This window comes from Charadrius vociferus, unplaced genomic scaffold (assembly GCF_000708025.1).
Source record: "Charadrius vociferus isolate BGI_N301 unplaced genomic scaffold, ASM70802v2 scaffold763, whole genome shotgun sequence".
Classification (NCBI taxonomy): domain Eukaryota; kingdom Metazoa; phylum Chordata; class Aves; order Charadriiformes; family Charadriidae; genus Charadrius; species Charadrius vociferus.
The window spans coordinates 998,976-1,013,337 of NW_009647685.1; the positions used below are offsets into that span (position 1 = coordinate 998,976).

Sequence of the window (14,362 nt, forward strand, 5' to 3'; positions counted from 1 at the left end):
CCCCCCCCCCCCGCTTTTTTTTTTCCCCCTCCTCTTATTCCAGTCTCAGAGCACATCAATCAAGCGTCAGTCTTTCTTCTCTTTAACTCAGCTTCTCTGCTCACAGATTAGACCCCAGGCTTCAAAAATCTGAGTATCAAACACGTTTTCCCAACGGCTTTGCAACCTCCATGTTTCCAGCAAGAGCTTGCAGCGCAGGCTTGCCGTGAGCAGCCAGCCTTCTCCTCCCCACCCCACCATTCAATAGAAACAACATCATTTGGAGGTTCAGGACGTGGGAACAAACAGGCTTTCTGGGTGTTCACTAGGGAACCTTACCTCCTGATGCCCCGCAGGTTGCTCTCTTCAGATGCTGCAGCAGGCGTCCACTTCTCCACCTGGGTCTTTCAGCCGCCCCCATTTCCACCAAGAGAGAGAGAGCAGCTCTTTTCACACAGCCAGAGTTTTTATTGCTTTGCGCTCTTACCTTGGCCTTCAAAGAGAGAGCGTTTGGCATTATCTTTCCACTGCCCTCGAAGAGTTTACAGAGAAAGGGGTTATTTTGAGCCACTGCGGGTTCTTTGTTCCACAGTCATCTGTGAAAACTATATTAAATTATCTATACGCTCACGGCCCAACAAGCAGGCTGAAGCACACCATTTATAATTTATTACTCCAGAGCAGCTCTGCTTCCATTATAGTGATTATTTAACAACAACAGGGGGACAGAATCAGAGCAGGTCAAAGAAAAATGTTCAACTGGGGTGTGCAGCTTTGCTCTATTTATAACCTTGAAATAAAGCTCGTGATCCTGAAGATTTTTCAGTGGCTGCAAGGCCAAATTAATTGCTGGTAAAAACAATGTTACTTGCAGCTACTTCAACAGGTCTGTGGTCTTTTACGCCAACAGTAAGTTTGGACCTCAAAAAAGAATTCTTGTGGTATATTACAATGACTGCACATGGAGTCGAGTATGTAAACCGGGCTGTGAACACCAGAAATTTCTAACTGCCAAATAACTGCACATTTCTTAATTAATCATTGGCTATATGATAAAATGAAGCTATGGAAGAAATCAGCAGAAGTCTTCTCCAAGTATTTCACAGCAGAATTCAGATATGTTTAATGGGATGGATTTTCAGGGTTTGTTTGGGGGTTTGATGTTTGTTTTTTTTTTTTTAATTTCAATACTGAAAATATTTCAAAGTTTAGAATAAAATAAGTACTTGACAAGTTTTCTTTCTCTTCTGGGGATGGGAAAGACCTATGATTCACCAGAATTTGTCCATCAAAGTCCTATGTTTTCCACATAGGCTATAAAGCATCTAAGCATGTAATTGTTGTATATGCTTAGTAATAACTCCCCATTGTTTTCTCTCCAAGAAACAGAGATGTATAAATGGAGCTATATCTCATGCATGAGCACCACCACAGCATTACACTGTACTTAAAGCATGGCCAAAATCTCTGTGTCCAAAGTTATGCCAATATCTTTTGGTCTGAATGTACCATTTGGCCCTCTCCTATATTCAGTAGAGTAGAAGGGGCTGAGAAATACCTTCTGTTCTGGTTAGAAAGAGAGAGGATAAATTGAAATAAAAGTGTGAGCCTGTTTCAGGAAAATTAATCAGTTTTCATTCTGTCTAAACATAAAGCCTGGATCTACAGCTTCATATTACTGGTTTTCTGTACACTGTGGTCAACTGAGTACAACATACAAGCTTACCAACGCTAAAAGTCAGCACTGTACCAATCCTAGCTCGCTCTATGAGCTAGTAGTCACAGCCATGGAATACAGGTGAACATGTTAGTCATGGGTTATGTTCACCTAATGTATCTGAAAGAAAATAGTCACGAGCCTACTCCATCACGAACCACATTTTGTTTGGTCACCTCACAATCGAGCTGTGGGCAGCATATGAAAAACAGCTTTGCCATGTCTAGAAATGTGACTACAGAGGGTTAAAAATGGCGCATTGATAGTGACTGCACCTCTCTAGGTGTTTGCAGTTACTACACAGTGACAATCTTGCAGAATAACCACATTGTTTGCAGGATTTGCAATGGAAAGGCAGCTCCATAGTACAGAAAAATATTTCCAACTCCTTCATGTAGAGCAGATACCAGACCTTAAATACCAGTGGAGAATTTGATCACTGCACGTTAATCAGCATATTCAGCACTGTAAGCGTAACTCACTCCTTCATCCGTGCTGTGCTGGCACTGAATTCACATTAGGGACTCCAATGCTCTCTTTGGTGTGGCATGAACAACTCCTGCAAGAACCGTGTGTGACAATTCATACAGAGCCAGGTGTCGGTAGCAATTAGCAGGAGCTCTGCTCTTCCCTAATGGAGACTTTAAGCAGACTCAGCTTACATTACTCAAAGGTAGAAGACAAGAATCACTCTGTGACAGTCAGCTCCTATCAAGTCAGTTCAGATACGCTCCCAGCCTGTCAAAGGAGGTTTTTTCCAGAATCCACAGTCTTTGCTGGTGACACCTACATTACGGTTCCGGTTGGTTTGCCCGGCTCTGGGCACGCAGAACCCGATGTGTTTGTTTAGTACTTATGCAGCTTCACACAACGTGATCTGCAATGAGTTTAGCCATGAATTGGTGACAATTAATTACCCAATCCATCAGTCAGAATAGATGGAGAAAGCCAGAGCTACCACAGAGAGACAGGGTTTGCCCAAAGAAGGAGAGGCAGCACAAGCAAAAAGTGTAACAGATCTATGATGTCTGCTGCTGTGATCCTTCGAAACCCACAACTCAATTTACAATCTAAATGAAACCCCCAATAGCATACAATTTCCAGGAGTGATCCTTTGAAGCCAAAAGACTTTTTCTATACACTTTGCCATGTTTTGTAGTGTCTCCATTGTTCAAGGTTTTCACAGCTCAACTAAACCATAGCTGATCTGATCTATAGTGGTGGTGATAGTCCTCTGAATGGGAGCGTGAACAAGACCATTTGCAGGGTCCCCCCCAAACCAACATTTCTATGATTCTCTGCTCAGCAAGAACAAGCATAGTTCAAAAAAAGACAGGAGTAGTAGGAGTTCAGAAACCCTTTCAGGTCTATACATTAATCCTCTTTGGTAAACCACTATCATACACTCAAAAGATTATGCCCCAGCAGTGACTACATTCACCATAGTAGCAGTCTACAAACCCATTCTGAATCACAGACAAATGGCTTGCTTTTCTAAAATACCTCCTTAATTGGAGAGACGCCAGGCACAACAGGAGGACAGAAGGATTTTTCTCCCTCCAGGTACTTTCAACTGCTCTACTTCACTTGCAGAGGTCTAGAGGACAGAAGAGAGATGCTGACCTCCACCAGGCACGTTCTGTGACACTTAGAGCTGCCTGCAGAGGTCTGGGTGCACACCACAGCATAACGGCACGTAGATAAAATGACAGCCAACATGGTAATCTCTTCCAAACCATAAGCTATCTCAAATCTAGCAAACATCCCAAGCTGTGGCATTAGTCACTTCAAATACATAAGCCCTAAATGAAGTAACTGCTCAAATTCCTTTCTATTTTGAAGAGTTCACCCCTACTCTCTACAAAGCCCTCAGTTAGTCCTACAACCCACCTTCTCCAAGCCAATCCCCGTACTCCACATACACCTTCGCGTGGTTCCTTGGTTGAATGGCATCACCACTCTGCCGCAGGGCGAGAGGGGACTTAGCCACAGTCTCCCCCAACGTCTGCCACCCCACAGCTGCTGCTGCTGGTCCAGGCTCCATCTGCAGCAGATCCTGAGGCTCCTGCCTTCCCACTAGCTGCCAAAAAGTGCAGCCAGTTCCCTTAGAGGGCCTTTTCATTAATTCTATCACTAGGATCAAGCCCACAGGCATTAATTAAGCACACAGGCTACACAGTCACACTCCAGCCAGCAGCAGAGGCAGTAACAGAGTGAAAAGTGAGCACTTTTGCTTTGTTTCCAACCGCTTCTAGTTTTTTGATATGAGAAAGTGGAGGCACAGCAGTAGCTGGATCTTAATGAGGGAGAGGGGGGTATCTTGCTAGATTGCAAAGACTCAACAGGTTTTTGACTGCCAGAGCACTGAAATGAAATGGTGGGGACTTAGGCTGCTGGGATCACCCATTTTCTGCCACTGGCTTCCTAAGTGGCTGTGGGCAAACCATTTCTCCATGCCTCAGTTTCCCCACCTGTAAAATGGGGACAATAGCATCCTTGGAAACACTTCAGCAACTGTTGATGGAAAATACCACAAAAAATATTGTTACTAATAAGAAAAAAATAATCATTCTTCTCTTTTTCTCTTTTCTGACATCATAATAGACGTTTGTAGCCACATTAGACTCAAAACAAAAGGAAGAGAGTAACTTTCAAAGAACTACTGCTTGCCTAAAACCTCTCGCTGAACCCAGATTACAGAAAACCCTTGGAAACCCATAGGTTGCAAGAACCATAAACATCAAGAATAAATTACACCTGTTGAAAAGCCAACAGCATAGAATATCACGCTGGGAGCCTCTTAATGCAAGCGAGTCCCCGAATCCAAACCACAGCAAGTGTAGCTCATTGGGAGGTAATGAACAATAGCTTTGTACTCATTAGGGACCATCTATTAGCATAACCAAGTAACTAACCCTCTCCCTGGGTTATACATCCTGTAGCTCACTTCCAGCCACTTAGTAAGCAGTATATCTTCTTACCCTCAAAAATATCTTGCATTGCATATATTGCCTCTTGTGCTTAACACTTTTGATGGTTACTTTGAAAGTGAACAGGGCACAGTTTTAAACAGCAACTTGCCCCCTCCAAAAAACCCTTTAGGAATAGCACTCAATGTGAAATACCAGGTTTTCTGAAGTATTTATTGAAATCCCCGTTTCCAGCATAGTAATGACCAATAAATGAACTTCTAGGTACAAAGAAAATCAAGTTTTACAAAATAACATAGCCCCTATATCAGCCCATCAGCCACACTAAAAATGAAAAAATGAGAGTGCTTGCATGGCCCAAGACACAGAGGTAAGATGTTTTTTGGATCTATCCTAAAAATGTAAACCCTATTCCATCAAAATACAACTTCTCTTTGTAGGCTAATAAGAAGTGTGCCTATTTTTAGCATGCCAGTAAGCAGATGGAAATGAAAGCCTATATTGTGGCAGTTGTCAAACATCAGCAGCTTTCTCAATAAAACAAAAGCTAGAGTAGGAGAGCACTGAGAACAGCTTCACAGTTAATTGCAAGTTAATTGATTTCAACTGGATCATCAGAGTTGGGCTGGTGCATTGAGTCCATCTCTGTTCCCTGTCCTGCATAAATGGTGCCAGCCAATTACCGAGCTTTCTGCAGTATGCTAGTCCTTTTTCTGGTTGCATTGAGATGTATGTGTATGCCAGAGGTGGATTTTTGCACTTTCTAATGAGAAATTTCATGCAGAGATTTTTTTTTTAAATATACCCACAAGGTCATTTGAACAGTATCAGCAATGTAAGTTACAGCTGCCTTGAAGTTATACCAAAGCTTTAATCTTCCTAAAAGCATGGATTTCTCTACACAGTCTCAAAAGTATAATCTTTGGAGCTACATTATTGTAAGCCTATTTATCATTCAAAGCATATTCGCTGCTTCTTGTGTAGTATTCCTTGTTTATTAGGATTTTTAAAAGCAAGACTTTCCTGTACACAAACCCTGTAGCAATTTAGATGAGCACTCTGATTAAAAAAAGATGAGCTTCCTAATTAATAGTCTTTTACTGATTTCTCCAATATCTTAATTAAAACAAACAAGCAGCAAAATTTTAACATGATTATTTCTAATAAGATTTTTTTTTTAATCAGTTCATTTTACTCCTAATATTTCCAGCAGAAAGTGGCTTATTTCTCATTAGGCTTCTTCATAGTGCTGAATCCCTCACTTGTCCTGCTTAGGATAATTAAAGACATCTGTACAAGTTTAGCACAAAGATTGTGAAGTCCTAAAGGGGATACATTAAGTTGTTTACATAAATTAAATGTAAGCCTGCTTTACCTCTGGGAACATGTTAGTGCCTATTTGTACAAAAAAATATTTATGGAAACCAACAACAAATTAATTCAAGTAAACAGCAGATACAGTTAATACTCATTTTCTAGTACAGGCCTTTGGATTAGCTATTTTAACTGCTTCCATTTTGTATGTAAATCAACTGTTATTTTCTGGTTGAGTTAGCATTTAATGTTTTTAATGTAAGTAATTCTTACTGAATTAAGGTTAAAACCACAAATAAAAGTTTTATTGCTTTCTTTTGCCTTGGATCCACTGGTTCACAATTTTACTGCAGCTGTTGTAAGAGCTGGACACTATCATCAGTATGAACTGCCAGGTTTCAAAGACAAACTCTTTCAAATTACAGGAGACACATTAGAGGTGTGCTATGGATTAGAGATGCACCTGTTGTATGTTTTAATGCAGGTCCCCTAAAGAGTTTTGTCTGTGTAAGACATCAGTTAAAATCGCTGTGTTAGGAGGAAAATAGTGATTCGTAAGTATTACTCTAGTCCTTTGGGAACATAAATATGGTGTATATACAAAGTCTCTGATTCTGCACTAAACCTAAAAAGGAAATTACCCATTCAGTTAACTCCATTAAAGCTGATGATGCTATTAATGTACACTTTGTTAAAGACTTGTGTAAGGGCTGGGATGATGGAAGTCTTTGTTTTTGCCTACGTGCAGTCCCTAAAAAGGGTGCCCCTACTCTGTCATTTCAGGAGCACTGACAGTTTGCTCATCTCTCCTCGTTTAACATGGTGTTTCTACCATTGCTGATGAACATTGCTATAGAACTTAGCTAAAGAGAGAAATCACAAAACAACTACAGCTGCCAAGACTAAGTGTCCCAGGACACTGTTCATACACAAGAGATAAAAACATTTGTAAAAGAAAGCTTCACTCAGTCCAACAAACAAAACCAAGTCCTAAGCCAGAAAATACCTCTGATGACTTCGGTAGTTCCAATTCCATGTTTAAATATGGGCATACATACAAGATGGGGACCTCTGCGTAATCTCTTATATGAGGCTCTGAGTGAAACTGTATAGACTCAGGGCAAACATAAAGATTTGTCCTAGATGAAAATTTGGTTAAAGGGCAAAGTAATATCACTTTACTCATTTTAATGCTTACCAGTCATTTCCTTGAGTGGTCACAGGTCCCAAAGCACCTCCGTCTGAGTCATCTTCAGCTGTAGCTCATTTAATTTATTAGGCTGTTCTGAGAGTTTCTCTCAAAATCCCCACCCTTCTGCACTCAAGGTAAGTTGTAGTAACATGGTTTCTCAGGAACAAGTGGCTGTGTCCTTACTGTCTTAGTCCCCTCTGTAGAGCACCTGTAATAACTTCCATAGGAGGCATCCTTTTATCTCTTCAATAGAAAAATCCCACTAAATGGCTGAGCAGCAACAGGAAAAAAACAACCAGGTAGAGATTTACTATGCTTATGGCATCTTCTTTTTTTTTTCTTTTATGTGTCACAACAAGAAGGTGGAAGGATCAAGGGAAGTTAAAAAAGAGCCTTATGGCCAGCAGTACTGCTCCGTTTCTGATTCTCACAGCTGAAACCACCATGAAATGTCATTTGTAAAGCAGATAGAAATGTTTCTGCCATTTACCTTAATGGGAAGGTCACTGCTGCTTCTCTGTGGGAGCTGGCAGTAACCAGCAGTTGTGGGGAACTTTGCTAATCTGTGCACCTCCTTGTTGTCTTACAGAGCAGGAAAATGGGACCAGGGCAAGCCACAGACAACCTGCTATCAAGCATGCAGTGCCCGAAACACCACAAAGCAGTGTCCAGACGATCTGTTCAAAAGGTGAACAAATGCATTCAAGTTGATATGGACTTGGAAGAGGAGAACCCCGGTGCAGACCTGAGTCTTTCTCCAACAATTGGCCTTTCTGGGAAGCCACAGCAATCTCTGGGGAACATGTCACCTTCCCAGCAAGGTGTTTCTTCATCCTCCCAAGGACAGCCTGCTATACCAGCTCTGCTGCCAGACCCTCCACCCCTACCCCCTGGGTGTAAGGTGCCTCCTCCACCCCTTCCTGTGCCTGGCATAAATGCCCCATGGCTCCCACCTCCCCAGTCATGCAGTAATCCCGACTGTCATCACCTTACTTGTGGATGTGGGGGGCAGCCCCACCCTAAGAAGACACCGACATTGAGGATGAAGGTGCTTCACTGGCAGAAGCTCCCCTCTGATGTGGTGAGACGTACGTGCTTGTTCGTAACACTGGGTTGATTGGTTTGGTTACTTCACATCCAAACCAGAATGCTTATGGTGGGGGTCTAGGCCTTGAGTCAGTAAGTCAGGTCGCACAGGTGGTCCCATTGCTTACTTTCAGTGCTACAAAAAATGAGTAATCACAAATAAATATGGAAAGCCGGGCCTTTGTCAATAAATGGAGGAAATAGTAGTTTGGGAAAAGCACTGAATTGAGGCCCTGTGGCTGCTATCTTCTCTTAACCTCTCAGTTTCTATTTGTTACTTGTTAAAGTGATGTTGTGAGTCTGCACTAATTAAGGGTTTGCAAAATGCTTTGAGTGTGTTGAGGGGAAAGATCTGCTGAGCAGTCATGGTCTGTGGCTCTTCCTAATGAGATCCTGGCACATCACCGGTGAGTGTCTTCTCAGCTGAAGCTTTTACTTTTTTTTTTTTTTCCTTTCCTTGCACAGCCAGAAGATGCATTAGCCAAGATTGGAGGCTGAAAACTCTTGTCAATGGGGCTGGGGAACATCTACCCTCAGGGTAGGATGTAGCCTTCAACTTAATTTCATACTGACCATGGCCACGTGATTTGTGTGGGTTTTTTCCTCCACACAAAATAACACTAAGGTCTGTGGTTAACATGTGGTCTGCCAAAGGGGTTTGCAAGTCCTGTTCAACCTTCAGCAAGGAGACTGTGAACGTCTCCATTTTTGCTGCAGCTTTTAGTACTGAGTTAACACAACACAGATCTCGTAGTTGTTCTCCATTGTGCTTATCACCAAGAACGGGGGACACCGGGGGGGGTGATAATACTTGTCCCTGTGATAATATACATAAACACGCAGTTTGAGCCTCAGTCTGCTTTCCTGGGCAGAGATATAAATTCAGATTCATCCCCTATGTCTTCAGTGCCATCAGTCTCTCCACAAGAAAAAGGAGGTGAGATCCTTTGTTAAAGATTCCAGCATTGCAGACAAGTTCATGTTTTGAGGTGCCATGTGTTATTCAGGTGGCTCCTGATGATTCTGGTAATAATGCTGGGCTTGGGAGTCCTTATCTCTTGCGAAGTCAGACGTTTACCTAATTGCATGCAACATTGCCTGTTTGGGTACCACAATTCTGTGAGGTGTAGCTGGTCAGCAATAACAAAAAAGAATGTGGAGCAGCCCATTAAGTTCAGTTGCTGCCTTCAGTTCAGTGAATCGAATGTGGCGGTAGTTTTCCAGGTTTAATTAGCCTTCAAACCTTTGGGATGCTGTCTGTGAGAGCTGCCACTCTTAAATAATTAACATTTGTCCAGGACTAATAAGCGTTGTATTTCATCCATCCTCTATAAAGCATTTTCCTTTCCACAAATCACACTGCCTTGAAAGTACTCCTCTACCTCTGTGGTCCATCTTGAAGTGTTATTCTTTTCCAGAAAGCCACTCCATGTGGGCTGTGACACCAAGCAGCAGCAAGGAGCTTGTAGAGCCTGACTACGCAAGCTTGGAGCTACTTTTCTCTGTTCCACCAACAGCACCTAAGGAGAAAACAGAGCCAAAAATGAAGAAAACAAAAGAGGTACTTGAACTGCTTGCTTTTTGTAGAGCCTGACAAAATTCTTGGAAGTTAAAAGCTTATTCACTTTTAATTGTTGTCAATCATTTTTAATACAAAAGTTTGAAATATTTTGATATCCATTGCCTAAGATTGGCTAAAAAAAGCACAGCAGAGGTTTAGAATTAAACATGTTGAAGTAACTCTGCTAAGGGACAGGTCTTGATCTGAGAGGGAGAGGAAATGGGAATTTCAGCATTAATTCTTATGAAATGGAGTATTCTGGACAAATCAATTCCCTTCTCTATGCCTTTGCCTCTTTCTCTTTCTAAAACAGATCTAATGATGTGTACTTCTGTAAATTGCTTTGAGTTTGATCAATGAAGATTGTTGATAATGTTATTACCAGAGAAGAATAAATCTCACCCAACAAGCAAACAAAATCTCTAAAATCTCTACTAAAATCAAAGTAAATGTATTTCTAGCTGACTTCTTTTTTTTTTTCCACAGGTCACTTTCATAGGTCCAAAGAAAAGCCTCCTTTTGAGTATATTTCTGAAGCAATTTAAGTGGTAAGATTTGGAGAGTACCATCTGAATTACTTATTTAATGTGTCTATGTGTTTATTCAGATATTAAATGAAATAAATTTAGCAGAAATACTTTACAACCACTGTCTATCTCTAGCAAAGCATCAACTTTTTTTCTCTTTTTTTTTTTTAAACTAATGAGATGTGGCATTCTCTTTCCAGACAATTAATATCATCTCTCAAACTGATATTAAACCTAAAAGTGACCACTAATTCCTAAAGAGACAATATTCATAAGTAACAGCAAAATCATGTGGAAACATATTTTTCTTTGTTATTATTGACATAAATATCATCTGCTGGCAGCAACCATTAGTGGAAATTCCTGATTGGAAGTTTCAAGTTACTTAATTGATTTTTAAAGCGACATCTCCAGGGGTTCAGATCCAAAATCATATGTAGTTCTCATTTGCAGTTTTTCTCTATAAATAGGGAACAGTTTCTATAACTAAAGAACTGGAAATTTACCAAGTCACAGTCCTCACTGGCGGGGGTGGGGAACAAAAGAAAGGAATCTGTACTAGTTATCGGCAAAATATCTTTACTTTTAGATTCCCTGAAACTACTGCAGGATGAAGGTGGATTTTCAGCTCTCTCCCTGCCCTTTGTGCAATGGCCCATGTTACAAGGGCTTCAAAAAGAAAGTCAGCCTACAAGTTCCTTCGTGTTAAGAATAAATCAGAATTAGTGAGGGTTTGAGGGTTTTTTATTATTATTATTTTATTCTTTTTCCATTGCAAACTGTGTCTCGGTGGGGAAGAGCTCTGCATAGCCTAATCCAGTTGCTATTTCCTCCCTCTGTGTGATTCCCTGGGCAGTGGTTAAGCTCTCCTGAGAGCAGCTAGTGGCCGTGGGATCAAAGAGTTGAGCCCCGCTTGCGCTCGAGAGGGATGGTGCTGCTCTGCAGCCCGCTGCTGCCTCTATTAGTGCCAGTGGCCACAGGGAGCTGAGCTCTCCAGAGCCCAAACCAGAGCAGGCTGGACTCATTTCAAAGTCATGTTGTCTGCCAAAGTTTCAGGCAAGGATTTTGGGTAAAACCTTCTGGGATCTTTATAAATACTTCTCAGCAGGAGGAGAGCCATCGGTTTCAGCCTTGACTTTGCTGCAAGCAGTGGAGAAATTCAAAAGTAAATCTCTTCTCAGTGACACTGGACACCCACAGTAAAGGAGAGCCTTCGGGGTTTGTTGTGTAAAGGTGAAAAAAGACCAGAAAGCACATCTAAATTATGAGGAATATTGCTTCAGGTTTAAAAAAATCCTTTGCTTTTTCACATCTCCACTGTACTTCTGAGGACTAAGATCCAAAACATAATGGGAGGCAAGTATAGTAAGAATTACTTAATTTACTCCTGCAGTGCTAGCTGAGAGATTGAGGTCTCTTGTTTGTCACGTTACTCCTCCCTACACCATTGCTCCACAGAACCTTTCTCTTTCCTGCAGCTCCAATGAAGAGATTGCTGCCATGATTCAGAAAGGGGATAGATCCAAGTTGGATGCTGAGATACTGAAGCAGCTATTTAAACTGCTGCCTGAAGACCATGAGGTATCGATTAAATGTGTTATTCTGATGGAGTTCAGTATATTTTGTGCTCAGCTTGAAGCACACATCCTCCTGCACCTTCTCAGTCAGTGACCTTCCAAGGTTGAGCGGTGGGAAGCCTGCCCCAGTAACAGTCTGGCCTCTTCATGTAAAGGTTATCCAGCAGCATGTTGGGAGACTCAACACAGGTGTAGACCAACTGCTGCTCTCTGTTGCCGTTATTTTAATTAGATGGATGAGGTACATTAGTATTTGTGGACATAAGTGAATAAAGAGCCTTTCAGAGCAGGTTTCAATGAGGAGAAAGGACCCACCTTTTTAAAGAGGTTGCTAGACTTGGATGCGTTGTAGCTGAAGTCCTGCCTGTAGATCAGGGATCTGTCATACAACATGCTGTACAAATGCAGATGATTGCTAGACTTGGATGCATTGTAGCTGAAGTCCTGCCTGTGGGTCAGGGATTACATGCTGTACAAATGCATACAACATGCTGTACAAATGCAGATGACCTTCCAAGTCAGAATAATACTCATGTGTTTGCCATTGCAAACCAGTTCGTTTCCCAGTCCCATTGCCTGTGCACATAGCAAGTTCAGAAAGGCCAGTGAAGTGATTGGGAACCGGAAACATTTGTGCAGGTATTTTATTGTTATATTCCCTGTTAGATAAATGGCCTCAAATCTTGCAAAGAAGAAAAATCAGAACTAGCAAATGCAGACCGGTTTTATCTCCATCTCTTGGAAGTTCCTAGGTAAGCAAAACTTTCCTTGTCTTCAACCCATGAGTGTGGTTCCTATCAGATTTGTCCATAAGAATTAAGGCCTCTCTTTCCTGTGCTAGAAGGATGTTCCTGATGCTCAGCCTTCAGGATACATCATGAGGCTGCTATTTGTGCAACTGGTTTGAGAAACTTTTCTTTCCCAAAGGCCAAACGGGCTTTTAGACACCTTTGGCAAACTGCAGTGAAGTTAACTTTGATATTAATAAGGCAGTGAGAAAACTCTTGACTGTTGTAACAGCCACTATCTGCATGGTGTGAAGTTGCAGACTGAATCCCGCCGCCAGGCTGCTGATTCGCTCCACCCCTGGTTTAGAGATTCCGGCCTGCCAAGGAGAGCCCACAAACCCACGAGTGAATCACGGCAGTGCTGGTGCTTTCACCACCTCTCTGACTTTTACCAAGTCACATGAGGTGTACACAGAGAAATCTTTATGCTGTTCATAAAAATGTGGTGATATATCGTAATTCATAGGAATAGCCCTCCATCCCTCTGTTCGGTTGCCATGTCACAGCTGGAGACACTTTTTTGAAAACAGCATGGTGAAAATGTGGCTTTTCATTTTCTCAAACTTATAGCTAGCTTTAAAAGTGCTTTAGAAAATGTTTTCATAGTGAAACATAAATATCATTAAAGGACATCACCGCAAAAGTATTTTGCATTTCTGTTTGGGAAGTTAAAAGGCAGAATGAAAATCCTGGCTATCGCTGCCCAGGAATTGTCAAAAATTATGGCCTCATTATGCAAGGAAGTCACTGCCAGATGCCAGTGCAACAGTGCTTTCTGAAAGAGATGATAATTGTTTCTAGGACATCTTTGGAAATATCTGTTTGATTTATTTATAATCCAGTTCTCGTGTCAGAGCATTAAAGAGAACAGAACAATGCCAGTACTGCGCTTTGCCTAAAATGGGTGATTCTCTTGCTGAACACAAGTCAATTAATCAAGCCTGTGGGTTTTGTTTTTGTGGTGTTTATTGGGGTTTTTTTCCACTGATCTCTTTTAGCTACCAGTTGCGGATTGAATGCATGCTGATTTGCGAGGAAACAAAAATTCTGCTGGAGTGTCTGTGGCCAAAAGCACGAGCCATCAGGACAGCCTGTGAAAGTAAGTAGATCAGTGCTGTGTCTATGCCCAGGCTCACTCAAAGGAAGCTCCTCTTCTACTTAAATAGCATCAGTGGTAGCATATGCTATAATCTTATCAAAATTAACATTTTAATCACTGAATGTGTACCAAATATCAAAATGATTCTGCAGATTCCTGCTTCTAGAATTTGTTCTGCAGAATTGCAGTTTGTGCTGCCCTGATCTGATGTAGAGCTTCTCTCTCCTGTCAGTGGTTCTGTAGAGAAGGAAATTTCCTTTATGTCAATGTCAGATTCCGTTTTGAATATAGGTTAAAGTTTTGTGTGCAGTGGAGATTCGGTTCCAGTTTTTCCTCTAGTGCACACTGGTTGCAGTCCAGCTTAGCTCTGTAGTGGAGCAGGCCACAGTGACATACCAGAATCTAGTTTGGCTTCCAAAACAGATGTCCCAGATGATGTTCACCAGTGTTTCAGGAACCCCATCCACACAAAATTAACCTTGGTTTTAGTTTTAAGTTAGCTCTTCCTTGGACTTATGTTGGTCGGATTTAAGTTGCTCTTGGATTCTACCTTTGGTTCAATAGTTTTAGAGAGTCACTGACCTCCTGCTGA

The 14,362-nt window shown here is 41.6% G+C and overlaps 1 protein-coding gene across 1 annotated transcript in view; it reads left to right on the forward strand.

The window, feature by feature from the left end:
* ADSSL1 (adenylosuccinate synthase like 1) overlaps positions 1-14,362 on the forward strand; it is an 81,704-nt gene that overhangs the window by 19,511 nt on the left and 47,831 nt on the right. Inside the window, exons 13-17 of the mRNA XM_009881367.1 lie at positions 9,637-9,779; positions 10,266-10,327; positions 11,785-11,887; positions 12,550-12,635; positions 13,670-13,770. Coding sequence (XP_009879669.1) covers positions 9,637-9,779; positions 10,266-10,327; positions 11,785-11,887; positions 12,550-12,635; positions 13,670-13,770 — 495 coding nt within the window. The remainder of the gene's footprint in view (positions 1-9,636; positions 9,780-10,265; positions 10,328-11,784; positions 11,888-12,549; positions 12,636-13,669; positions 13,771-14,362) is intronic.